Source organism: Alternaria hordeiaustralica (genome assembly GCF_023758085.1).
Source record: "Alternaria hordeiaustralica strain BMP 2776 chromosome Unknown scaffold_19, whole genome shotgun sequence".
NCBI lineage: Eukaryota > Fungi > Ascomycota > Dothideomycetes > Pleosporales > Pleosporaceae > Alternaria > Alternaria hordeiaustralica.
In genome coordinates this window covers 120,514-144,851 of record NW_026056791.1, presented here as the reverse complement: position 1 = coordinate 144,851, position 24,338 = coordinate 120,514, and the positions used below count along the sequence as shown (strand labels likewise).

The window sequence follows — 24,338 nt, the reverse complement described above, 5'->3', positions numbered from 1 at the left end:
CAAGTATGTCTGTATCATCTCCGAATCATGTATGCTACGCATCACTCCGATCCTGCAAGTTCCAGATTAGAAGCAACGGAAAAGTCTCAACGGTCAAAACAGAGCGGTAATATATATATATATGTCTAACCAGATGCCAAATATATACCCAGGCAGTCATGCAGAAACGTAGCTGCTCGGCATCAAAACCCAAAGGTCGCCTGTATAACCATAAAAGATCCCAATACCTCCCACCATGAGCCCTATCATTTGGTATCTTGAATATATAATCACAACCGTGTGCGAATGTATTAAGTAACGCGAGCAAAAATGTGTACACGACAAAAAAAAAAAACAATATCAACGAGAAAAGAAGAACAACAGCATACGGAAAGAAGATGTACAAGAACGAAGTGTAACAAACAGTATCAGGGTCGAGAACAAAGGAACGAAATGGACAAAAAGTAATACACAAATCCAGAAAGCGAAAACGCGAAGACGAGGAAAACAAAAGCTGTTCTTACGCGTCCTTGTGAAACAAACTTCTCAGCCCTGCACTCCACTTCCTCACATGTCCATGTCCCTTGTGTCCATGACCATGCCCCTCCCCGTCGACACTCACCCCAGCACTAGTCGTCGGTCTATAACTCAATCTATGCCTGATGCTATGACTCGTCTTGGGTCGCTCGGGCGTCGGGGGTGCAGTTTTGTTCTCTGGAGTCATGGGAGCAGTGGGAGCGATGTAAGTGCTATGCCTCGAATTGGCGTTCACGGTGGAGCGAGGCGAGAAGGAGGAGATTGCGTGAGAGGTCTTAGGGCGGTCGGGCGTTTGGGGTGCGCTGCCGATGCGCGGGGAGGGTGTGTTGCGGGATAGGTCGGGTGAGGTGGTGAGGGGGTTGGGTGTCATGGGACGGGATTTCTTGCGGAGGAGATTTTGGGGACGTTTACTGGGGATTCGTTAGTTTTTTTGAAGTCTCACGATATGGTGGTTTGATAGAGGGGGCTTACGTCTTAGTCTCCTTCTCCATCCGATGAAGTTGCGCGTCTGTGTCCCGCAAAGTCTTCTTGAGGTTGTGTCGCGACTTCTTCATACCCTTGAGTTGGACGGCTGCGTCGTCGCGTTGCATGCGTATCTTTTCTATCCGCAAACCCCAGGACTCGGGATCGCCCTCGTGAGAGACGGTGCTCGCGCTAGTCTGTGGTCTCTCATATTGCACACTCATATGCCCGATCGAGCTCCTTGTGTGAGATGAGATGGGGCTCGAGGGGGCGGTGTCGTAAGGACCGTCCTGAATAGTGATGTGACGGGGTGACGAGGTGCGATTGAGTTCGCTCGATTCCTTAGTTTCGTTCGGCTCGTTCCACTCCTCGAGAGCTTCCAGATGTCTAATCTTATCTTGCAATGTCGCTATCAAGGTCTCGAAAGCTCGCTTGTCGTCTCGCAAAGCCTTTACTTCCTGCTCGAGCGCAGTAAACGATGCAGCATACTCATCTCGATGGTGTCGCATCTCTTCAATCTCAGTCATCTTCCTCTCCAGCTCAGCCTCTAGACGAACGGCGTTGTCGTGATTGCCGTCTAGCTCTCGATGCTGTTGCTGCTGCTCTTCATACTTCCGCTTGAGGCCGTCATATGCCGAGTTCATTGATCTTATCCTGCTATCAGTCGAAGATCCAAGCTCTTCGATGTACTTTTCTTTCTTCGATAGCTCTTCGACCAGCTTGCCTTTGCCCTTCTTAAGCGCACCTAGCTCTCGCGTCTGGTCGCCGATCTGGTGATGCAGGTCCGAGTTCTCGTTGATGAGGATCTCAAGCTCGTTGTTTCTTTCCGAAAGCCTGCGCTTGTACCTTTGCTTGGATTCCTTGGCGGCCTCTAGCTTAGCTTGCGACTCTTCTACGAATTCGTGGTAGCGCCTCTCGGTATCCTCAACGGCGGAGTGAGCATCAGCCATATCCGCTTCCACACGCTCGAGGAAAGCTTCCAGTTTCGCGTTCTTCTCACGTGCGGTCTCGAGCTCCTCCTCTGCTGAAGTAAGACGGGTGAACAGTTCTTTCTCAGAAGTGCCAAGTGTGGCGTTCGACTCGCGAAGAGATCCGAGTTCCTCGTTGGCAGCAATGAGGTCGTTGAGCATTTCCAGGCTTTCCGACTCAGCAATGTCCAGCCGCATCTGAGCAGCGCGAAGTTCAGCCTCAAGCGCACCATTGCGATTTGACGCGGATCGAGAGGACTCCTCATGCTTTGTGTGCATTGATCTGAGTTCAGCCAGCTCTTTGCTGCTGATCGACAGCTTAGAGACCAAGTCAGTGCTGTCTGATTCCAGTTCGGCTATGCGTGAGCGCATATTCGTCACATCGTCTTGAAGAGAACCGACTTGCTGTTCAGCGCTCTCTGCCTTGCTCTCCAGCTCAGTCTTCGCGTGCTGAAGAGCGTTTAACTCTTGTTTCGTTCTGGTAAGCTCCGCGGAGATGGAGGCGTTCTGCGATTCAACCTCGTTCAGACGGGTGCGAGTCGAAGATAGACTTTCTTCTGTGCTTGCCGAAACAGCCAGCGCTTCGCCTAACTTCTTTTCGACATCGTCCTTCAATCGTCGGAGGCTGTCAAGCTCTTTTTCCGCGTCGGCTAACTTGGAAGTGAGTTCAGTCTTGTGTGCGTCCGACTCTGCAATCTTGGAACGAGTCGTAGTGAGATCCTTCTCCAGTTGCGCGTTGGTGGTAGTGGTGCTATCAAGTCGACCCTTGATCTCCTCGTTGTCCTTTCGCGCAATATCAAGCTCCTTCTCCAAACTAGCGTTGGCAACCTGCGTCTCTTCGAGCCGCTTCTCAGTGACAGCCTTGGCTCGGCACATAGCTTCGAGCTCCTCTTCGCTGGAAGCTAGTCGCGCCTCAAGATGCGGGATCTGGGATTGCACCTCCTTCAGTTGAGACTGAGTAAGCAGTAGATCCTCATCGAGCTTTTCGTGGGAGGCATTATGGGCCAGCAGGTGTTCCTCGAGTTGCTGTTTCGATCGATGGAGTTCCGCGATCTCATCTTGCAATTCGGAGAGTTGCGTGCGTACGTCCTGAGCCTCAGAATCTGCCTTGATCAAGCGATCCTTCGCTGCGCTGAGCTGAGTCTCTAGGTCCTTGTTGGAGCCGATCACAACGTTGAGCTCCTGTTGCAACCCCTTTCTAGCTGCTTCCACCTCTTCGACTTGCCCACGAACATCCACAAGATCCTTACTAGAGGTTTCGCCGTCCAGCTGTGCTGCTGACAACGCTTCTTCCGCCTTAGTTAAGCGATCCTTCGCTGCATTAAGCTGAGTCTCAAGATCTGTGTTTGAGCGAGTCGCGTCGCTCAGCTCCTGTTGCACACTATCCCTAGCAGCTTCAACCTGTTCAAGCCTCTCACGAAGGTCCGCCAGGTCTTTGCTAGACGTCTCGCCATACAGCTGTGCAACCGACAATGCTTCTTCAGCCTTTGTCCTCGCGTCGGTGTTGTCTTTGAGCGCAGCCTCCAGTTCCGAGATACGAACCTTGAGCGAGTCACTCTCGTTTGTCGTAGCGGAGAGTCGCGCATCGAGGTCAATCTTGGCCTGAGAGCTGGAACCGAGGTCGCTCTCAAGTTGGGTGATCTTGGTATGCAAGTTGTTGCGGTCGCCTTCTGTCCATGTGAGTCTCGACTGGATATGATCGACCTGACTCTCAAGGTTCGCCTTCGATTGAAGTGCTTGTCCGAGCTCCTTCTCAACGGCATCCTTAGAACTGCGCGCACGATCCAGCTCTCCACGTAAGGAAGCCTCCAGCTTCTCTGACGAGTCAAGCACAGTGCGAAGGCTGATCATGGACGCCTCTAGTTCGTGGAGTCGTTCGGCATTTTTCTGAATTTCTGCGGAATGCTTTGCATCTGCAGCTTCCTTTGACGCTTGCACTTGATGCAGCTCTTGCTCCAGGTTTGACACGCGCCCTTCTGATACTTGGAGCTTCTTTTCAAGCTTCGACTTGACAGACTGCAGGTCGGAAAGCTCGGCGTCTCTCATCCGTACATCCTCGCGTAGTCTGAACAACAGCTGTCGGGAGTCTTTGAGATCGGCTTCGAGTGCCGCCTTCTCGTCACGAAGTTTCTCTAGCTGGGCCTGACTGTTGGCATCGACTGCCTCTAAAGACTGGTTGCGCTGTTGGGCTTCTTGCAAGTCTTTCTCAATGGCGTCGCGAGAGGTACGTAGAGTTTCCAGCTCCGCTTGAAGGTCGGTCTTCGATTTAACCTCGCGCTCAAGGCTCTCTTGGGCAGTGTGCAACTCTTTCTGAGTGTTGACTTTCTCAGTCCGGGTAGTCTCAAGCTCTGTAGACAGCGCTCGGCTCGCATCGCTCGCAGCCTCCAACTTGGTCTTGAGCTGCTCCAGCTCCTCTTTCAAAGCTGTCAGGGCGTCTCCAGTGTTCTTGCTTGACAATTGTGACTCTTGTAGTTGCTCACGCAGCGTAGAGATGACACTCCCCCCGATCTCAATCTTCCGCAAGTGTTCAGCCGCATCTTTCTCATAACCGGTAATCTTCTGCTCTAGACGTGAGATGTGCTCCTTTCCGCAGTCAAGTCGCTTTTGTAGATCCTGGCATGTACTCTCCTTTTCGGCGAGACGATCCTGTAGCGATGTTTCGTAGCGGTCAGTCGTCTCGACCTTGTTGCGCAAAGAGTGAAGAGTTTCCTCCAAGGTGGCTGTACGAATCTCGAGCTCCCTAATCTCGGCATTTCGCTCGTCTAGACGATTGTTTAGGTTGACTTCGTCCTTTTGTAGCGCTTCGATCGTATGATGCATGGTGCCATTCTTCTGCTCCCACTCTGCAATCTCGTCACATTTGACTTTTAACTCCTGCTTGAGTGTCTCCTCAGACTCAGATGTGACAACCAGCTGCGCCTTAGTCGACTCCAGCGTTTCCTGTACTGTAGACCTCGAGCGTTCTAGAGCAGCAATCCGAGACTGATGGCTGTGAATCTCCTGTTCCAGCCCCTCTCGTGTGGCTTCGAGAAGCTTTCCATCTTCTTTGGTAGCTGTACATTCACGTTGTAGTTGCTCTATGCGGCTTCGACAAGTAGCGAGAGCTTGATCTGACTCGCGTTTCGCTCGTATAAGACGGCTGTCGGAGGTGCGTATCTCGGAAGGGCTTGACAGTCGAGGAGTCAGCTCGAGATCTAGATCATGCCATGGCGATGGCGACGGTCGTGTTGGAGTTCTCGGCGCGAGGGTGGGACTGTCAAGGACACTTGATTGCGTCGGTGGGGACGGAGGTGGTGAGATGAAGAGACCTCTGGGTTTGTGTTGAGGTTCAGACTTGGGAGTGGAGTCTGTACGATCTATCAGCAGAGGTAAAATCTCGACTTGGTAAACTTACATTGAAGTGTCAGCATAGAGGCCCGCTCCAGTGCCTCAAGAATCTCCTTGTTCCTGCCTTCTTCCACCCGCAGCGCCCTCTTCAACTCCTCCACTCTCTTCTGTGCATCCTTGCCCTCCACATAATGACTTGTCCGGCTCTTGGCCAGATTCCTTGCAGTAGTTGCAATCTGCTTCTCCTTGACCGATATGTTCACGGCCATGCGAAAAGCAAGACGCCGCAGTGATGTCACCGACCGCTTCGCTTCAGCCCCTGCGACCTGGTGAGCCTTGAGTTCAGCGCGGAGCGTATTACGCTGGGCTTTAATGTAGGAAAGATGCGCCCAGTTTGATATGACAGTAGGCGCGTCCTCGCCCTTGGGTGGGGCCTCTGCGCTGTCTCTGCCATCGTGTTCAGGTCGCGTAGACTTTGAAGAAGAGGGGCCCCAGTGTTCTAGCATGAAGCTGTCTGTCATGGACGATACGGAACGCGACAAACTGGAGAGTGGGGTCGCAGACGGCCGAGAGTGTGGAGATAGATGTGACTTGTTCTCCTTGGGGAAGTCGCCAGCGCACTTTTGCATATCGATGAAGCTCGCTGGCAGGATGTTCTCCAGGCCAGAATGTATGCGCTCGCTAGCACTTGGACGGTCCAGGTCCTTAGCCTTGGAGGGCGCCATAGTGGGCGGTGGGTTATGCGACCATGAGGTGACGAGAACGCGACTTGCGCCAGAGGATGATCAAAACTCTGTATGCAATGTGGCTGGGGAACTGCTGCAACCGCCTGGATTGCGTTGGCGCTGACGGACTGGCACGGAACGGGCTAAAGGAGTGATTTGTGGTGGGCCACTGTCACAGGCGAGATGCGGGCTGCAAGGAAAACAGGGGTATGATAAGGATGTGAGGGGCGTAGGATGCGACTACAGCCTCTATGAATTGAATAGACGTCGTGTGTAGTCTGAGGTTGGGCTGACATGAGACACGCGCCTTAGGCCGAGAAGATGGGACGTCACACCAAGGTGAATTATGACGATGGAGCAACTCGGGTTGTCAGTGGAAGGCATACCATGGTTCTTGCGCTTTTCTGGTCGCAAACGTTGGCGCATTCCGATGACATGGGTCTACCCAGTCGGGCGTCGATGTCAACCGAGACTCACCACAAGTCGATTGAACACTTCAAAGACTCACCAAACTCTTCAGACTCATCACACTCCTAGAGATGACTTCCACCACCTCCCCTCCGCCTCCCCTCCGCCTCCCCCACCCACCCATGACACACGCGCCTCAGGCCGAAAGGACAGGATGCGCGACAGCCGTCGCACCAAGATGAATTATGACGATGGAGCGACTCCGGCTGTCAGTGGATGGCATACCATGGTTCTTGCGATATTTTCCGGTCGCTCAGCGTTGGCGCAGTCTCGTAGCATGGGTCTTCCCAGGCCGGCGTCGATGGTGGACCGAGAGTGGGGAGACATGCCCCTCCGGAACGTCTCTTCCATGACCTCGGGTTGTCACTTGGTAGCACCTGCCCGCGCACTCATCGTGACTGGGCGGCGCAGTCATAGCAAGTCACGTAGGAACGCGTGGCGTGATCTGAGTAGGACGTGTCAGCAAGCGGTTTGCCCAATGGCGGATATCGAGATTGAGATTTGACAGTGATATGCACTAGGCTGCATGCGGCCATGAGGTCATATTGCATGTCCCCGCTACGCGCTACGATCTCCCCAGGATGTTTGAAGCGAGCCCACGATCTGGTTCATCGCGTTGGCCTGTAATTTGGCCAATATTTGTCAATACGAAACAACATCTACAACATGTCGCGATAGTATGGGAGCTGTAGTAGGGATCCCGACTGATATGAGACGGGTAAGAGCGCTGCAAGACTGCACTACATCTGATCAATAGCCCTACAATAAGAATTGTAAACCGATGAAGGGTCTAGATTCTGACGCATTTTGGGTTCATCGGGACGCTTCGTTACGATCCGCGACATGGTCTATGTTGCTTTTGAGTACCGACATTGCACAGGAGCACCCCACGACTCAGGCCTCGTCATCTTGGAAAAGTAACACCATGCTTTCACGCGTCATTCCCACATAATGACTGGAGTGGATACCTTCGCAAACTCACGGCACAGTAGTAGAGTAGTAAGATAGTAAGATAGTCATGCCAAGTATTTTCTCATTTCATCCGTATCTACATCTACTTCGTATACCTCTTCTGCAAATGCTTCCCAATAGTCGTGAGCTGAATATTACTCGTCCCCTCATAAATCGCGCCAATCTTACTATCCCTAAAATACTTCTCCGCCAACCCCTCCCTCACAAAGCCCATACCCCCCATCCACTCAATCGCCTGTCCAGACACACGCCCGGCGACTTGACTCGACATGAGCTTCGCCATGGCAGCATCCATGATGAAGTCCTCGCCCGCCTCCTTCTTGCGCGCGGCGTTGTAGACGAGGGCGCGGGCGGCTTGGATTTCGGTCCAGGCCTGCGCGAGTTGGTGCTGCATGGATTGGAATTCGCCGATGAGTTGGCCGAATTGCTTGCGGTCGTTCCAGGCGTAGCTGTGGGGTGTTAGTGCATGTTCAGATATGTTTGTGAGGATGGTGCAGACGTACCCAGCAGCGTTCTCCCAAGCTCCCAGTGCGAGACCAGTCATCTGCGCTGCGATACCGATGCGACCCTCGTTCAACAGCGCAATAGCGTATTTATAGCCCTCAAACTCCTTACCCAGCAGATTGTCCTTGGGGATCTCGACGTCGTCGAAGTTGATGACGCAGGTACTGCTTGCCTTGATACCGAGTTTCTTCTCCTTCTTCGCGATAGAGAAGCCCGGTGTGCCCTTCTCGACAATAAACGCAGTAATACCCTTGTACTTCTTGCTAGGATCGAGGTTGGCGAAGACGATGAAGAAGTTGGCTTCGACGCTGTTCGTTATCCACATCTTGCTTCCGCTGATCTTGTAGCCGTTGTCTGTTCGTGTGGCTTTTGTAGCGAGCGCAAAGGCATCGGATCCGGATACGGGCTCTGAAAGACAGAAGGAACCGACGGTGTTGGTGGCGAGCTTAGGAAGCCATTCCTTCTTGAGCTTCTCGGAGCCGTACTTGAGGATGGCCGTGTTGACGAGTGTGTTGTGGACGTCGCACATGACGCTCACACTGGGGTCGACGCGCGCGAGCTCCTCAATGGCGATGATGGCCGATGTGAAGTTCATGCCTGAGCCGCCGTACTCCTCGGGTATCTCGATGCCCATGAGGCCTTGCTCGAAGAGCTGCTCTACTACCGCCGGGTCCATGGCTTCGGCCTCGTCCATGGCTCGCGCCTTGGGCAGGATGGCTTCGTTGGCGAATTTCGAGACGGACTCGCCCATGAGCATCTCCGTCTCGGACAGGTGGGTAATGGGCGTCGGCGGCACATCTGAAATGTCAATCGCTTCCCGGCGGGCGGCAGTCGTGGAGAGGCATCGTAATCTGGGTGGTCATGGTGTTAGTCTTGTGTATAATATCGCCTTCGTGGTGTTTACATACTGCGGGGCGGCGCGGGCAGCCGGTCGCAGCGAACGCGACGAAGCGGTGGCAACGCGAGTGAGGGGTCTTATTGAACGTGAAAAAGAAGCCATTTTTGCAATATTGGTTGAGAGTTGAGGAAACGAATGTGGCAGTCATGAAAGTCAACGACGGAAGCCCGCCGCTCACATGCCGAGGCAGCTTAAAGTTAGCCGGCGCAGGCCGCACCATGCATGCCCATATGTCCGGGGTTGTGGAGAACGCCCGTCACATGTCAGCCGCCACCAACCATTCACGCACTGTGCCGCTGCATTGCTGCAGAGCCGCATGCGGTCAGATCTTAACCACACAACATCAAGCCGTGGTAAGTGAATTGCAAACTAAATACTAAGCTATAGCCTTGGTCGACAACAAGCAGCGCAAGGGTATATGAAAAGGACGGCAAGCAAGAAACAAAGAAATCAACTGGTCGTAACACTGACATGACAAGGGAACAACAGCCTCTATTCAACAAGGACAGCTGCCTTCCAGCTGCAAGAAAACCCCTTCCTATTAAGAATTGTTATATCCGCAACTCCAACTACGCCCCCCCTCGTGGCTCCTAGACGCGGTTGTTGGACCCCATAGCAAACCTGCCGGCCTGCATCTGCGCCTTGTACTCGCTCAGCTCGGCAGCCTCCTTTTGCTCTTCGGCGAGGAGTGCTTGCGCCTCCTTCCTGCCTGCGCGGCGCTGCTTGATGCAGCAGAAGAGGATGATGATGGAGGCAATGGCTACGAAGCCGAGGATACCGGCGATGATGCCGATCTTGGCGCCCTTGGAAAGGTCGTTGAAGCGGTTCCTGACTCCGTGGGGAGATTTGATCTCTTCGAGGGTTTCGGATTTGCCCCTGTGTCCTGTTAGTTTTGTGCTGGTTGGGAGATGGACGTAAACTTACTGGATGACCTTGACCTTCTCCCAGTCGCCAGATGCGTCCATGCCCTCCCACGAGTACTTGGCAGCCTTGGTGTAGTCTTCCGCGTAGACGGACTGGATAGTCATGATGTAGGGACTCTTGTCAAAGTCTGTCACGCCGCCAGCCCACTCGATAACACCAGGGTCGTTCTTGTTGGGGTCACCCGCGGCCCACGATCCGAGACGGATGTTCATTGGTGTTTGAGGGTAACGAGTGCCGTTCTTAGCCTCATCCGGGGTGAGCTCCCTGACCTCCTTGTCGTCCACATACCACTTGATGCGGTCCTTCGTCCAGTCGATGGTGTAGTTGTGGTAGTCGTCCTGGGGTGCGAAGCCAAGATCAAAGTCCTTGCCGCGGTCGTAGGTCTCGGTGTCGCCCTTACCGAAGTAGTTGGTCAGGATCATCTTGTCGTCGCCGCGGAACTCCCAGTCGATCTCGTCGAGCGCCTCGGACTGCAGGATGGCACTGGAGATGATACCCTTGCCGGTCGCCACTTTCATGACTACCTCGAGGCGACCGAAGAGCATGTAAAAGACCGAGTTCGCCGTGGGAGAGTCGCCGGATCGTTCAATGGCAAAGGTCGCGCCCTTCTCGTTCCAGTCGATCTTGCCCTGGTTGGGCATGCGCCAGATTTTGTCGTTGTTCGGGATACCAGTCTTGTTCCAGTTGAAGGTGGCGTTTCCGCCGAGCGCCTCCATGTCGGGACATCCTGTGGTGTTGAGCGGGTTGCCTGTCTACGTCAGTACGTCTATCGCAAGTAGACCTCAAGTCGCGTACAGTCGGTGTGCGTCTGCGCAGTGGTGGTCGAGATAAGGCCTGCGATAAGCGCAGCCGTGGAAAGGGCGAATGACTTCATCTCGGCGTATTACGATGATCTGTAAGCACGATGTGTAAAGAGCGTGGTAGTGCGCGTAGACCAGACGCGCTGTTGGTGTTTGTAGCAAGGAGCGACTGGGATAGCGAGTGCTGAGTAAAGAGTGGATTCTCGTGACGAGAAAAGGAAAACGAGGGGAAAGTCGTTCAAGGGAGCGTCAGGGCCGCGTTTTAGAGACAGCGTGGTGAAGAGCATTTGGGGTGCTGCCCTGCACGCAGATTTAAGGAGTCGTCTAGTGCACAAATGCTCCCTGCCGCTCGCCATTGGTCGGCCGACCTTAAACTACAAACGGCGCTTGTCGATCCCCGAGAATAGCGACTCTCCTGAGCGCTTTGTGCATTCAATGGCTTGCTGGCTGAGGATCGGTTCATTGAATATTGCACTCGCCTCACTCGCTGTCCGTTGCCGTCGTTTGGTCGCGAGCAGGCCGCAAACGACTCCCCCAGCCGCTTGTGCGACCTCGCGCTATCGTGTCTCACCTGCATACCGCGGGTGGCTTTGCGCCAGGCCGGGAGCCAAGGAGATTGTGAAACACCAGGCACGCTGCACTGCGACCCTTGAAGCGACCGTCTGCTCTCTGCGCCACTCGCGCTGCCATGCGATATGCCGCTGCGATAGCGATACGATGTGGAGCACGAATCCTAAACGCTTAATGGATCCGCATCGTCATGGCCCACCACTGCCGGCCTGCGCGCCACTCTATACGAGCCGAATTGCCGTGCTGCGTCCTGAGGGAAAAGGCCGTTTGACCGTGCCCAAAAGAGTCCTTCACCCGTCTGTGCTTCTTCTCACACAGTTGTACCCCGCCGAGCCACCTCGTCCATAGACCTCCTCTCGGCGTCATTACGCTCTCCGTGGTTTCCATCCATCGTATCCGGGATTTCTCTGCCATCGACTGCCGGCACGAAGAACTTGCCCCATGCAAATGCAGGACCGTCCATGGCAAACTTGCCCTGCATGCGCCAGCGGCCCATGTACACGTTGAGTGCGACGAGGACTTTGGCGAGACAAGTCCAGTCAAAACCAAAGTACAGCCCTGCTCTCCCATCAGAGACGACGTACTTGTGCCAGATACCCCAGAGAACGATACATTCGGCCTGATCTCCTATGTCGCCATCGTCGACCGTCATCCGATGCCATTGCAACAGAGCCCGCATGACCTCGTTGCACGACTCCATGACCTGGCGCGGCGAGCGCGAGTGGATCACAGCCAACGTTTCGTATCGACAGCCAGTCTGCAGGAGCTGTATACACAGGAGCGCCTTCTCCATGCGACTCATCGAACCCGAGCTCGCAATGAAGCCTGCATTGCTCAGCCACTCTTTTATCGCACGCAGCTCGTGAAGCTTCATGTAGTGCAGATAAGGCAAGACGAAGCGAGCGTCCTCGATCCCTTGCATCGTCATCTCAGTAATCATGAAGCCGTTACAGCTACCTCGGCGCTCTTTGTACGGGTCGCGCAGAACAGGATCCATGTTGGCCTCCTCTTCTTGTACGCGCAGCTTGACTTCATCTCTCGGCTGCGGGAACTTGAGCGGATGCGTTGTGGGTAGGTGTAGGCTCTCCGAGCATTGCGACGGCGCTCCGTGGATGATGAGACGCGGTAGTTGTCTCAGCGCCTCGAATGCGTTGGCGCGTCCTGCTCTCTGGACTGCAATTGGCGGTTGTATATCTCCGACTGGTAGGCCACCGGACATGAGGTATGTATCTTCGTAGTGGTCGCCTTCAACAGACCGTCCACGCACGTCAAGAGCGTCATCAAACGCCTGCTTCTCTTCTTCCGCCTCCCTGCGAACATACGCTTCAACCTTTCCATTATCCGTCGACGTATTCCTCCTCCCTCCATTCTGCGGCCCCGAAATCCTGCGCAGCTTGACGCCGGTATCATCTCCGCTCTTCGGCCCTCTCAGCCTCTCCTCAAGCTTGACCACGTTCTTATACGACCGCCAAGCATGTCTTTTGGCATCTTTGACCAGTGCCTCGATCTCATCTCCAATTTCGCAGTATAAATTCGCATCGAGCTTTTCTAGATCGCGGTGCGCACTCTTCAGTTCGCGCTTGATCTCTGTAACGCGGGTAACGTTCGATCGCTCGTGTTCGGTGAGACCTTGGAGCCATTGGATGTAGCTGCTGACGCCGCGTACGTAGTCTTTTATATCGTCTAGTCTGTCTGGTATTGTGCCGACGGAGGGGTGTGGTGCGTGACGGCTTTTCGGCGCCGTTGTGCGTTCCATCGATTGTGGTTCCTCTGCAGTGGGCCCGGAGGTCGTTCCTGCATTTGCATCCGCATCAGTACCTGCATCTGCGATTATCGACCGGCGCGGACTGAACGGGTTGTAGAATCGGCCCATTGTACTCTATGATGGCTACGCATGTCGTGGCATAATTCTGTTGCAGACCCCGGGTGGTCGCTGCCAAAACGCTCTTCGCTTCGTGTACCCTTAGAGATCCACCTTCCGTCATTTGTATGGAAGGACATCTGGTATGCTCCACATACTTGGTCCAATACTGACAAAGCTGCGCAGCCAGCGTAGGAAAATGAACGTCGAATGCTGAAGCAGTGCGCTGACTGCTTTGATTTGGCTAGAAATTCAAACTCAAGATGACAAGCCAAACATCTACTTCCTCCCAACAACATCCCCCAGCTCAGTCCGCGGCCTAACAATCGGCTTCACTTCCCCCCTCACCTGCGTCCTTTGCTCCATCGCATACGCCAATCCAACAATCCTCACATCACTCCACCTCTCCCCCAAGAAACTAAACCCAAACGGAATACCCGGCGCCGACCCCACCAACCCATCAGGATCAACCACAACAGGCTGCCCATCCCCCATAGCCCCCATCGGTATACTCACAACCGGCGCCCCAGCAACAGCAGCAAAGGACCAAGAAAACTTCGACGGTAGAACAACAGCATCAAGACCGTGCCGTTTAATCGTTCCAAGCAATCCTCCTTTGTCGTCATAGTACAGACCTTTTTGATACGCCTGCCAGAATTCTGGGGTCGTGTTGTTCCAGTTGTCCAGCGCGAAATCCCAGACTCCTGTTGATTTGGCTGGGTAGCTTTCTAGTGGGCTTTTCTGCGTCCAGGCGCGTAGTTCATGCAGGGTGGAGATGTTGTGCGGGTTGAAGGTGAGTTGTTTGAGGTAGGATTCGATGTTTACGACGAAATCGGCGGACATGATTTGTAGGCCGAGGAGAGTGTCGTTTAGGAAGTCTTGGGCGGCTGGGAAATCGGTTTCCAGGATTGTTGCACCGGATGAGCGGAGGATGGATAGGGTGTTGTTGAAGGCTGCGACCATGGACACTGTTGTGCTGTCCGACATGAGGTTGATCACATTGCGAGGGACGCCTAGTCGTGCGCCTTTGAGAGGTGGCGCCCAGTTGAGGGGAACCCCAGGGGACGAATCGACACTTATTCGACAGTGTTTCGATTGATGACTAACACTACACCATTACTAACATTCTTTCGCTCGTTCCCGGCGCAACATGCGCCATTCACCCATTCCCGTGCCCATGCCAGACTTAGGCACATTGACGCAGCACCCTGGCCATCCAAGCCTTGTTCCCTTCCCCAAACAGCTCCTTCATGAAGTCCACATCCCCCTTGCTCATGATCTTTCTTGTACCCATTTCACGTTGGAAGTTGTTGAGGGCTAGCAGCTGCTGCCCGATGATCTTCTCTAACACCCCATCCCTATAGTTGCCCTGGTTGAGATGAAGGACCTGCAGAAGGATGAGCCAGCCGGTTTCCAAGACGACGCAGGCTTCCTTGACGTTAACCCAAGCCACGACTACATCATCAACAACCCCCGGTTCAATGCTGGCGACATCAGCACTGAATGCGGACGCAGGGTTGCCGCTGATGTCGTGGCTACAGATTTCTTTGATTTTGTCCTGCAACCATAGGGACAGTGTCTTGTCGTTGAGGAGGAGAGCAGGAGTGGGCGATAGGTTGGGGTCGTCGAGGAGTTGATCCAGGAGGATTGCCTGGCGGTTGTCGAAGCGTGTCGACATGATCTATTCAGTCAGCGATGTACAGTAGATGGAGGAGAGTACTCACTGATGTGGTGGGCGAAGCGGGTGTTGGAGGACAGGAGGATACCTTCAGAACTTTCATTTATCGCGCCCGGTGTGCGCACCCAAGCATTTCGGTACCAAGAACCCTCCATGGAGGTCTCAACGGACGCCCACGAATGGGCGTCGCGTTGATGGATTGCGGTACCAAAGTGATCTTTGGCAAAAAATCGAAAATGTTGAAATATCGGCCGGGGCTCGGCGCGCCGAGCCCCACATCATTTACCATCCAATCGCGAGCAGGCTGCGGGGGCCCTGCACCTCATACTTATCCTTATATACCTATATACTGTTGCTTGCAACACCAGATCGATGAATACAATTACGTGCGCCTTTGAGAGCGGAGCGTTTGCAGGCGCCGACAAAGTCTTTGTCGACGTTCTCTGGGATGGCGGAGGTGTAGTTGTCGTATACGTCAGTGCCTACGATGCTTTGGAGGACGTAGGCGGAGTCTTTGACGGTTTTTGTTAGTGGGCCGATGGTGTCCATGCGTTCGCTGATTGGTATTACGAGATGACGAGACGTATATCCAACGGCTGTTCTGAGTCAGAGGGTAGGTTGTTCACAAGCTCAGTTTCACATACTTGGCTTCATTCCGACGACATTGTTGACACTGGCGGGGTCGATAATTGAACCATATGTCTCTCCGCCCAGGGTGACTGTAGCTAAACCAAGCCTTCATCATCAGTCGGTATCTACACGTTGGTATCCTTACTCACGAAGCTGCAACGGCACTTCCGCTAGAACTACCGGAGGGATCTTGATGAGGATAGAACGCTCCGTACGTCTGTCCACCATAGGCTGACCAGCCGTTGCTCGAGTCCCATGGTATCCTAAAGCTGCCCCACTCGCTAGGATTTGTCTTCCCCAGGATGATGGCACCTGCCTCTCTGAGCTTCTTCGCGATAGTCGAATCAGATGGAGCCTTAGCTCCGACGAGCGCGTAGGAACCAGCGGTGTTGTTCATCTTGTCTTTTGTGGCGATCTGATATCAGTGTTAACTTTCTAGAAATGCAGATACGTGTTGCTTCAGTTGAATTAAAGTACTCACCGTGTCCTTGATGAGTATAGGGATGCCATGCATCGGTCTGAAAGTCAGCGGAAATTGTGAGTATCTCGAACCTTTTACTCACCCTCGCACTCTGCCCTTCGAGCGCTCCTCGTCAAGTGCAGTCGCTATATCCAGCGCATCAGGATTGATCTCGATGACTGGGCGCAATATATCGTTCACGTCGTTGATACGAGTGATATAAGTCTGTTTGGCAACGTTAATGGACGAATTCGGGGATGCTGTTCAATGCCAGCAACTTGCCTTGACAAGATCGACACTAGTAAAATGATTTTGCTCCAAGCCCTTGGTCACCGACTCGATATCGGCTTCGTACAAGCTCGGGAACTCACCTCTTCCGGCACGTTGATTGAAGTGCCATCCCGAGCCTACGCCGCCGATGATCAGCGCGCCTAAGAGGATTCCGTAAACCATAGCTTTCGAAAGACCACGCCGATGAGCAGTGGTATCGCGGGATTCGTCTGTGGGTATACGATGATATGACGGGTCTGCAGGGGCGCAGTAGTTGAGTAGTCTCTCAAGCGGATGCGGTAGCCACGACTTGGTTGGTGTGTCGCCAGTCGGCATGGAGCGAAGTCTCTCGGTGGAAGGCTTCATAGTATTGACCGTGACAACACTTCTCTGTAGCTGACATACTGCCACGTTCGAAAAAGCCGTATTTGGTCATGTCCTGGAAGTTGGTGCTCAGTTGCGGTAGGAGCGGGTGACTAGCGCGGAGTTTGGCCCCGCACCTGCAGGACGATGATGGCAGCGAACAAATACATCGCAGCTTCCTTTCTATACCCCCACCTTATACAAGGGAAAAGCCAAACACTCTAGAGCCTACTTTGACGTTAGGCCACCTACTTTGCATATTTTCATCTCGATGTAGGCTCTAGGGTATTCAGTTCTCCCATTGCATGAGGTGACCCCATCCAAACCCCTCCGTCGTCGCCGCATCAACATGAGTGGCTGTCGAGAGTATCTGCATGTCTCACGCTGGCATGGCTGTCACTGATAAATCGTTGTTTACATCAAGTTATTGCTCTTGTTCGCTACGATGAGCAGCTTCAACCAGACTATAATAACAAGCAAACAGATCTCGTCTCCAGTCTGACCTGCACACCTACATCTCTTCGCTTTCACCGCCGCCTTCACCTTCGCCGTCCTTCTCATCATCCGAATCGCTCTCGTCAAACTCTGTTGTTGCGTAGTAGTCCAATTGCCAGCTTTCGACTTCCCTCCGGCTTGGCCAATGTTTCCAATCATACCAATTCATCACGATCGACTCAAACCTGTGAATGTCCAATGGATAGCCCAGGATTCTTGGAGACCAACGTTCTATCGAACCGGCTATTCGCTGCCACGCTCGTCCATGGCCCGCTAGTTGCTCTACGTCTTCCTCAAACGAGCCCAAGACTCCTTTGCACCGGCAGGCATAACAGTCTAGATATGCGTGCACAAGCCCGTTGAGGATAGTGGCTATGCGGCCCGAGGCGACGATCCCTAGATTATCATAGCCTTCGTCGCCGACCTGGTTAAAGCAACACATACTGATCAGAGGTCCTCCTTTGTCGGCATGATAGTAGGTGGCAATTCGCTGTGGTGTTTCGCTCCAATCTTGCCATCCGAAGTCCACTTTCATCTTGTCGTCTTCTGATGATGTTGGGAATAGGAGAGTGGAGAGGACATTGATCAGCTTCCTCATCTCAGGCTCGGTGACATCCCTGCCATCGTCTCGGTCTAATTTTTGTAACAAGGAGTCTGCCGAGTTATCTTTACGCCATGTCTTCCAAGTATTGTATGCGACGTTTTGTTGGCTGCTCAAACCACACTTGCCCAGCGAAATTCTACTCTCGATCTCATCAGCAAGTTGAAGAGCATGGTGACCTTCTCTACGCAACGGCGCTCGCTTCCGATATCCTGGCTGACCAGGAATCCCTTCGGCAGCAATAACTTCCCCAAAGCAGTGCGTACATGCTGGCTGGTTCTTCTTTTCCGCTAAGCGCTGCGACTTCCTTCTTCCTTCCAGCTCGGTAATCATTTCGAGAAACTCATCAGTCGTATCAGGTGGCATTTCGCGATACAATGAAGTGAGAGTGGTCATAATCGTTGATCTTTTGTATTTGTATTGACAAGACTATGGGGCTTGTTACTTCCTGGTTTCTTTGGTCCTTTGCCAACGGCTTACGCAGCAGATATATAGTAATGTTGGCGTAAGTTTGATCTTGCACATGACCTCTGGAAAGCTTCCCTCATTGCTTGTGACCTCAGCTGGAGACATCTTCCACATGCTTGTTACGATCGTAGAGGATTTGAGTGTTCGAGAGGCAAACATATTGGCGTGCCTTCGCACTGTGTCAATGCGACTTGCTGAGGAACACCCTTCTGCTTACCAAGCTCAACATAATCCCCAGTGTGTACGTTTACAAGCGTCTTCATCGTAAGCGAGACAGGCGTCATGTCATGCAATATTTAGAAGACGGACGAGTCAAAAGAGCATATTTCAAGATCAATCTGGTAAATCCTCTTGCCAGTAACAACATCGCTAATGAAACTTGTAGTAGCTGCTGCCCGACACTGCTGTATGTTATGCCCAATCAACACACCAGTTCCCACCCTTCAGCTTCATTCTCCGTAGGCCAGAACAGCATGTCATCCCAATTGTTGACAACAGCCTCAAATCGACACAAATTAAGCGGAAGACCAAGTGTATCATTAGCGAAACGTTCCACAGACCTTGCAATTCTCTGCCAAACTCTTCCATGTCCGCCCAACTGCACAAGATCTTCTCGGTAAGATGGACAACACGGACAAACATAGTAGCCGACATAGGCATGTACAAGCTCATGAAGCAATGTACTCAGACAAGACATGGCCCTGCCACTTAAGTGACGAAACTCTCGAAACGGTCTGACTTCCGATGCGGACAGTCTCACTACCGCATATGGTTGATCTGGACCCGCGCAAGTGCAGTCACCCATGCTACCCGGGTCAGATGGCTGGTCTGACCAGGCAAACCGCACTTCCATTCTATCCCATGGCGTGGTTTGGAAGAAGATGGTTGTCAAGAGGATGATTAGCCTTTCCATTTCCCAACTTTTTACGCTACGGGCGTCTAGGTGACCCAGTCGCTGCAGCACTGCATGTTCAGAATGGTCTTCGATCATGCCATTGAGAACGTCGATGGCTTTGAGTTGGGCATCTGTGAGATGGTCGCGGCTGGCTTTTGACCCATTCATCATCAGATCGCTGAGTTGAGAAGCCTGATGACGCCAGAAGCGCAATGGTGTCCGCTCGTCGGCCTGGTTGCCGAGTTTGTTGTGGACGGATGTGATTTCGATGACCGTGTTGCAGCAGTTCTTGCATGTTCTGGGAGTCGTTTCATCTTTTGAGAGCTTGACGGGATTGGCTTCGTGGTACTCCTTGATCATGTAAAGAAACTCGTGTGGCGTTCTGGGCGGCTCACACCGATGTGAGGGTCGAGCACTTTCGTAAGGAGTATAACGTGATGTCAGCTTATCAGTCCTTACGAGCGACATCGTTTTGTTTTTGTTAAGGAAGAAGGAGTAAAGTACTATATGTCCTCCAAGGTAGTACGTTAGATTTTGATATATGGGTAATTATCAGATGTCTCGCAGTGAGCAAGAATGAAAGACCAGTAAACCCGCACAGATACCAACGATCAGAGACAATACCTGAAGGTCGTAACACATTGTGCCTTTGTATCTTTATAGAATCAAACGTTAAATGCACTGAATAAGCTAACATATCAAGACATTCAGTCTACATGGCACCCTACATGACCATCCTTTTGCGTTCCAAGTCCCAGTCCATAACTTCCTGCTTGGTCGGCCAATACAACGGCACACTCCAGTTAAATCGAACAGCGTCAAATCGTCCTAGATCCAATGGTAGTTGAAGAAAGCGAGGCGCATTGCGTTCCAGTGAGCTTGCTATCCGATGCCACGCTAGTCCATGGCATCTCAGTGATTTGACATCTTTCTCAAATGATGGACAGCGGCAAGCGTAATGATTCAGATGTGCATGTATTAGCTCGTGAAGAAGTGTACCCAACCGGGCTATGGCCCGGCCATTTAAGTGCTCATGATCGGGCACAGTGCGGCAGCTATAAGCCGACAGCGTGATTTTCGGCGGTCTGAGTCCAGGAGGCGAATATTGACCGTAGACCTCTCGACCTGATCTTGAAGTTACCCAGTCGAAGTCCAGTAGCATGGTTCCGTCGCGAAAGAAGATCGTTGACAATAATCGCATCAGGTGCTTCATTTCGGCTTTTGGGATGTTACGTGCACCCGTCCCGCCGATTCCCCGCAACAATGGATCCTTTGTATCTTCTAGTAGCTCTTTGAAGCAATCAATTGCTTGCAGCTGCTCATCCGTAGCATTCTCGGGACCTGCTGACATAATATCCTCGAATCGGCTGGAAAGCCGAAGAGCGGAGTGGCTGTTCAATAGTAGTGGGTCGCACACACGTGTTTGGTTTCCCAGCTTATTGGTGCGCTTCACAGAAGGAATGGCTTTGTCGCAGTGATTTCGGCATTTCGCATTGGTTCTGCAGTTTTCGAATCGCTGTAGGCGGGTTTCTCTGTGATGATCGACGACCATGTCGATATATTCCTGCGGTGTAGTTGGAGGAGGTGGAAGATCTCGGGAAGTCACGGACATGTTGTAAGTACCAGAGTCTTTGCACATGATGAGTCTCGTTGTTTCCCTCCTGCAGAGACTAGCTATGTGGGTGATGATTCGTTGAGCGGCTTACTTGTAATGACCTCGCATGGAAGCTATATACGGTGCTGGGCCGCAAAGTCTCACACCGTGTGAGACGCCCAAAACCTCGGCCACAGCACGTCGCATCGGATCGAGACATTAGCTTACTGTAATGATGCAGATCAGTCCGAACCAAATTTTTCGAAGCTCTGAGAGACTTCCCCTCACAAGGGTCACAGCTGGAATGGTCTGGAGTCGCGTACCACAGATATTCACAAAGGATTAAGCAAACAGGTCTTGAGATATGGAGTAGGAATCATTTGCGCCTTGTTCAGCCTCTACCCATCACCGGATACTCTACTATGGCTTCAAATGGACACAGCATCGCTCACTATACCGTAGCACCTTTAACAGACCCCAAAAAGCTCTTCTACCTCCTTCTCCTAGCCCAAACCTTTGGCAAAACATGTCTCTGTGACTCTGAGGGTTGCGCAGCGTATCTCTACCTAAATCACCCCATCTCTTGCCGTTTGCACCATCTCCCGAACGAAATCTCCATTACCCCCGGTCAGCGACCCTACATCATGCTCAGGTCACATATGAGACCATACGAAGCCCTCCAACTAGTCCGCAGCTCCACTCAGTACTTCAGCAGAGTACAGAACGATATGGACCCCGCGCAAATTCAAGCGGTAACGGAAGTACGGGAATGGCTCCAGGAGGGAGGTCTGGACATGAAGCTCGGGTCGCGTGATGCACGCGTCACCCTAATTGTCGATGAGATGACAACACTGATTACACGTCTGATATCCGTCTTCTTCTTCGGTGCAGCAATCCCGTTTGATTTCGCTTGGGAAACAGGAATCTTGGAAACAAACGACTGGCTCGGCGTCACTTCGCCATTAGATCACAATGGTGTGGAAGTTCAAATTATCGCCATACATCCCACCAAAGTCAAACTGGACGTCACACTCGCTCCCAACTACATTAGAGCTCTGGCAATACAACGGCTTTCTACGTTGATGCATGAGATCATTCATGCCGTGCTCAATACACTGTGTTGTAGGGATTGCTATGCTTCGAATGATAATCTAGCGCAGCACGGGAGGGCGTGGCAAAGGTTGGCGTTGGGTGTTGAGAGGGAGTTTGCGCGGTTGTTCGGGTTGGACCTTGACTTGGGCAGGATGTACGGTGTTTTGAATGACATGGTAAGCGTGGGTGCTGATTTCAACCATCCGAGTAGACACGATTTGGTGACGTATGGGTTTGCGGAGGCGTTGGATGGATGATGGCAGCGAGGAACTGGCTGGTCTGGTATTGTTTGCTTATAGCAAAAGGAATGACCTTTGCGCTTTCCCTCGAAGTCATGCTCGTATGTGTTAGTGCGTCGTTTTGGCTGTTGGCAGATTGGATGAAGCACGGAGGAGAGGGGAGGGCTCGAGAGATGACCTCGCACTGGCCTTTTCTTGGCGCGCATGACTAAGCGAGACGCGAGAATGACGCGGGTCTCACAAGGCACACGAAGCATCACAAACATCGCTATCGACCTAGCCACAGGTCCGTCTGCGCAAGACTTGCTATCTCGCTTTCATTCTATCGATGTCTATGTATCTATCGCGATAGCACCACCTCTCTTTCGCGTCGCACCGGCACTCTGGCTCTGTTGTGCCTTCCGCATGCGAAAAGGGAAAACGAAAGCCAGCTCAAGCTACTGTGCTCTTTACCCAGATGTTCAGCGTCGCCCTTCAGCCAAACCTACTACAAGACTACCTCGACGATGGGCCCGGCATATGTCTTTCTGCCTCTTACGAAATACCAAATGACGGCAAAGAGTACGGTTCCTCCGAACGTAACTGAACTGAAGTTCATCGACTGTGCATTGACCTCAACGGAACCCGGCCAGAAGGAGAAGAACCACATCACGAACAGGTAAATGCAGGCAAAGATGTTGTTGGCCACGCCCAGCACGCCGGGAACTCTCCATGGACCCCATTGCAATGTCTCCGGTCCGACCATTGCGGCACGCGAGTTGTACGGGCTGATGCCCTTGAGACGCCGCCAAAGGAGAAGGACGCATACGATGAAGTATGAAGCGTAGAGGCCCCCGATACTGAGGTTGACGATGTTGCTGAAAGCGACGAAGGAGCCGAGCGCGATGAACGACAGGAGCACGCTGACGGCAGCTGTGATAAGGATCGTGTTGACCGGGATCAAAGTTGCAGGATTGAGCTAACACCATCGTCAGCTACTTCAAAGTTCGAATCGTTATACGAGGGCGAATTGAAGGGGTCATACCTTAGTGACCTGCGCTGAGAACGGCACAGCTCTGTCTCTTGCAAAGGACCACATCTGCCGCGAGGTTGCGGCCATGAGACCTACCAGGCAGCAGACACCAAGAAACCACATGATCAATGCCATGGCCATAGCCCCACCCGGAGATCCTGTGCCTTTCAAGAAGACATAGAGGTAAGCGTATCCAAGAGTGACTGAGTTCTCCAAAACATCATTCAGGTCCCCCAGGCAGAAGAGGTATGCGACCATCATAGCAAGTCCAAGTGCGCCGTTGAGGAACACGCTAATCTGGATGGCTCGCGGCACTACCTTGGATGCGTTCTTTACTTCTTCGGCCATCTACATGCATGTCAGTTCCTTGGATTTCGACCAATTCGGGCGAATGACATACATGAACACATGAGTCGACACCTGGGAGGAAAGATTAGTATATTGCCTTCGTCGAGTCTGGTGTCTTATCACACTTACCGACTAGCGCGAATATTGACGATGGTAGCCCTACCATGAAGGACAAGCCCTGGGTTGACCAACCACCCGTGTTGACAAATGTGACGAAGATTGATGCGTCATTGTGAGGAGCCAGATATACGAGAGGAATCAGGATCGCAAAGAACCCCAGAATATGCAATATCAATATCACGCCTTCGAAATGCGCGAGGGTCTTGCTTCCGATAGTATTGATGACAACGGCAAACGCGGTCACTGCCCAACCGAGCAGCATGGCTTGGTACGGTTTGGGGGAGTAGTCGTCGTGGAGGATTAGAATCACGCTCTGTAGTATTGTTCCAGCTAGGTACGCTGAAGAAGCAGTGGTTGCTTGCCAGCCTATCAACGTCACCCATCCCGTGATATAGCTGAGAAACTTTCTGGATGACGGTGGAGCCAACATTGCGACCCAACTACGATCCGTCAGTAAATAAGCTTAGCCGACGCTTAAGAGAGGCTGCTTACTGGTACTGGCCACCTGCGGTAGGTGCCATCGAAGACAACTCAGACAGGACGGTGTAGATGGAGATTGAACCGATCCAGATAAGAAGATACCCCCAGAATACGCCGGCAGGACCACCGTTTAGGAGACTTGGGGTAGAAACCCTGCGGCACTGTTAACAACGCATAGCAGTCTATCATTCTGACATCGAACTTACGACAGGATACCTTCCCAAGTCACCAGGACGGTACAGGAAAACCCCAAGATTTGCATGAACCCGAAGGTTCGCTTCAGTTGCGGCTTCTTACCCAGACGAATGAGATCTCTCTCATCTCGAGTGTAGCCATCATGATCGGCGTCTTCGATGGCGGAACTGACCGCTTCTGCTTTCGTTCTGTTACCCAGCTCCATGGTGGGGGTAAGGTATGCTAAAAAGGAAACAACAGCACCAGATTTGACCGACAGTATGGTGGATGCGACGGAGGTAAATAGTGAGTGAAAGCTATTAAACCCGCACTGTAGCAGCCTCGTACTCAGATGTCGGTTATGCAGAGATTCATCCAGATTGTTTCGCTAAGCGCATCGAGCAGGTAACATACCTTGCCGCAA

At 52.6% G+C, this 24,338-nt stretch overlaps 8 protein-coding genes across 8 annotated transcripts; all 8 read right to left on the bottom strand.

The window, feature by feature from the left end:
- Positions 1–983: 983 nt before the first annotated feature.
- On the bottom strand, positions 984–5,998 carry J4E84_007959 (uncharacterized protein; the record flags this gene model as incomplete). The annotated part of the gene is made up of 2 exons (XM_049390537.1): positions 984–5,293; positions 5,341–5,998. The coding sequence occupies 2 exons, from the start codon at positions 5,996–5,998 to the stop codon at positions 984–986; spliced, it is 4,968 nt and encodes a 1,655-aa protein (XP_049241638.1).
- A 1,522-nt stretch (positions 5,999–7,520) lies between these two features.
- Positions 7,521–8,942, bottom strand: J4E84_007958 (uncharacterized protein; the record flags this gene model as incomplete). The annotated part of the gene is made up of 3 exons (XM_049390536.1): positions 7,521–7,887; positions 7,942–8,793; positions 8,851–8,942. 3 exons carry the CDS (start codon positions 8,940–8,942, stop codon positions 7,521–7,523), a joined length of 1,311 nt encoding a protein of 436 aa, XP_049241637.1.
- Positions 8,943–9,430: 488 nt separating this feature from the next.
- On the bottom strand, positions 9,431–10,638 carry J4E84_007957 (uncharacterized protein; the record flags this gene model as incomplete). Its single annotated transcript, XM_049390535.1, has 3 exons — positions 9,431–9,716; positions 9,765–10,512; positions 10,560–10,638. 3 exons carry the CDS (start codon positions 10,636–10,638, stop codon positions 9,431–9,433), a joined length of 1,113 nt encoding a protein of 370 aa, XP_049241636.1.
- Positions 10,639–11,444: 806 nt separating this feature from the next.
- J4E84_007956 (uncharacterized protein) lies at positions 11,445–13,007 on the bottom strand (the record flags this gene model as incomplete). The annotated part of the gene is made up of 1 exon (XM_049390534.1): positions 11,445–13,007. The coding sequence occupies one exon, from the start codon at positions 13,005–13,007 to the stop codon at positions 11,445–11,447; it is 1,563 nt and encodes a 520-aa protein (XP_049241635.1).
- Positions 13,008–13,274: 267 nt separating this feature from the next.
- Positions 13,275–14,673, bottom strand: J4E84_007955 (uncharacterized protein; the record flags this gene model as incomplete). Its single annotated transcript, XM_049390533.1, has 2 exons — positions 13,275–14,070; positions 14,237–14,673. 2 exons carry the CDS (start codon positions 14,671–14,673, stop codon positions 13,275–13,277), a joined length of 1,233 nt encoding a protein of 410 aa, XP_049241634.1.
- A 342-nt stretch (positions 14,674–15,015) lies between these two features.
- J4E84_007954 (uncharacterized protein) lies at positions 15,016–16,369 on the bottom strand (the record flags this gene model as incomplete). Its single annotated transcript, XM_049390532.1, is given in 3 exon segments — positions 15,016–15,229; positions 15,867–16,023; positions 16,042–16,369. The coding sequence occupies 3 exon segments, from the start codon at positions 16,367–16,369 to the stop codon at positions 15,016–15,018; spliced, it is 699 nt and encodes a 232-aa protein (XP_049241633.1).
- Positions 16,370–16,907: 538 nt separating this feature from the next.
- On the bottom strand, positions 16,908–17,858 carry J4E84_007953 (uncharacterized protein; the record flags this gene model as incomplete). The annotated part of the gene is made up of 1 exon (XM_049390531.1): positions 16,908–17,858. The coding sequence occupies one exon, from the start codon at positions 17,856–17,858 to the stop codon at positions 16,908–16,910; it is 951 nt and encodes a 316-aa protein (XP_049241632.1).
- A 4,409-nt stretch (positions 17,859–22,267) lies between these two features.
- On the bottom strand, positions 22,268–24,140 carry J4E84_007952 (uncharacterized protein; the record flags this gene model as incomplete). Its single annotated transcript, XM_049390530.1, has 6 exons — positions 22,268–22,738; positions 22,805–23,140; positions 23,193–23,212; positions 23,270–23,700; positions 23,753–23,893; positions 23,947–24,140. The coding sequence occupies 6 exons, from the start codon at positions 24,138–24,140 to the stop codon at positions 22,268–22,270; spliced, it is 1,593 nt and encodes a 530-aa protein (XP_049241631.1).
- Between the last annotated feature and the right edge of the window lie 198 nt (positions 24,141–24,338).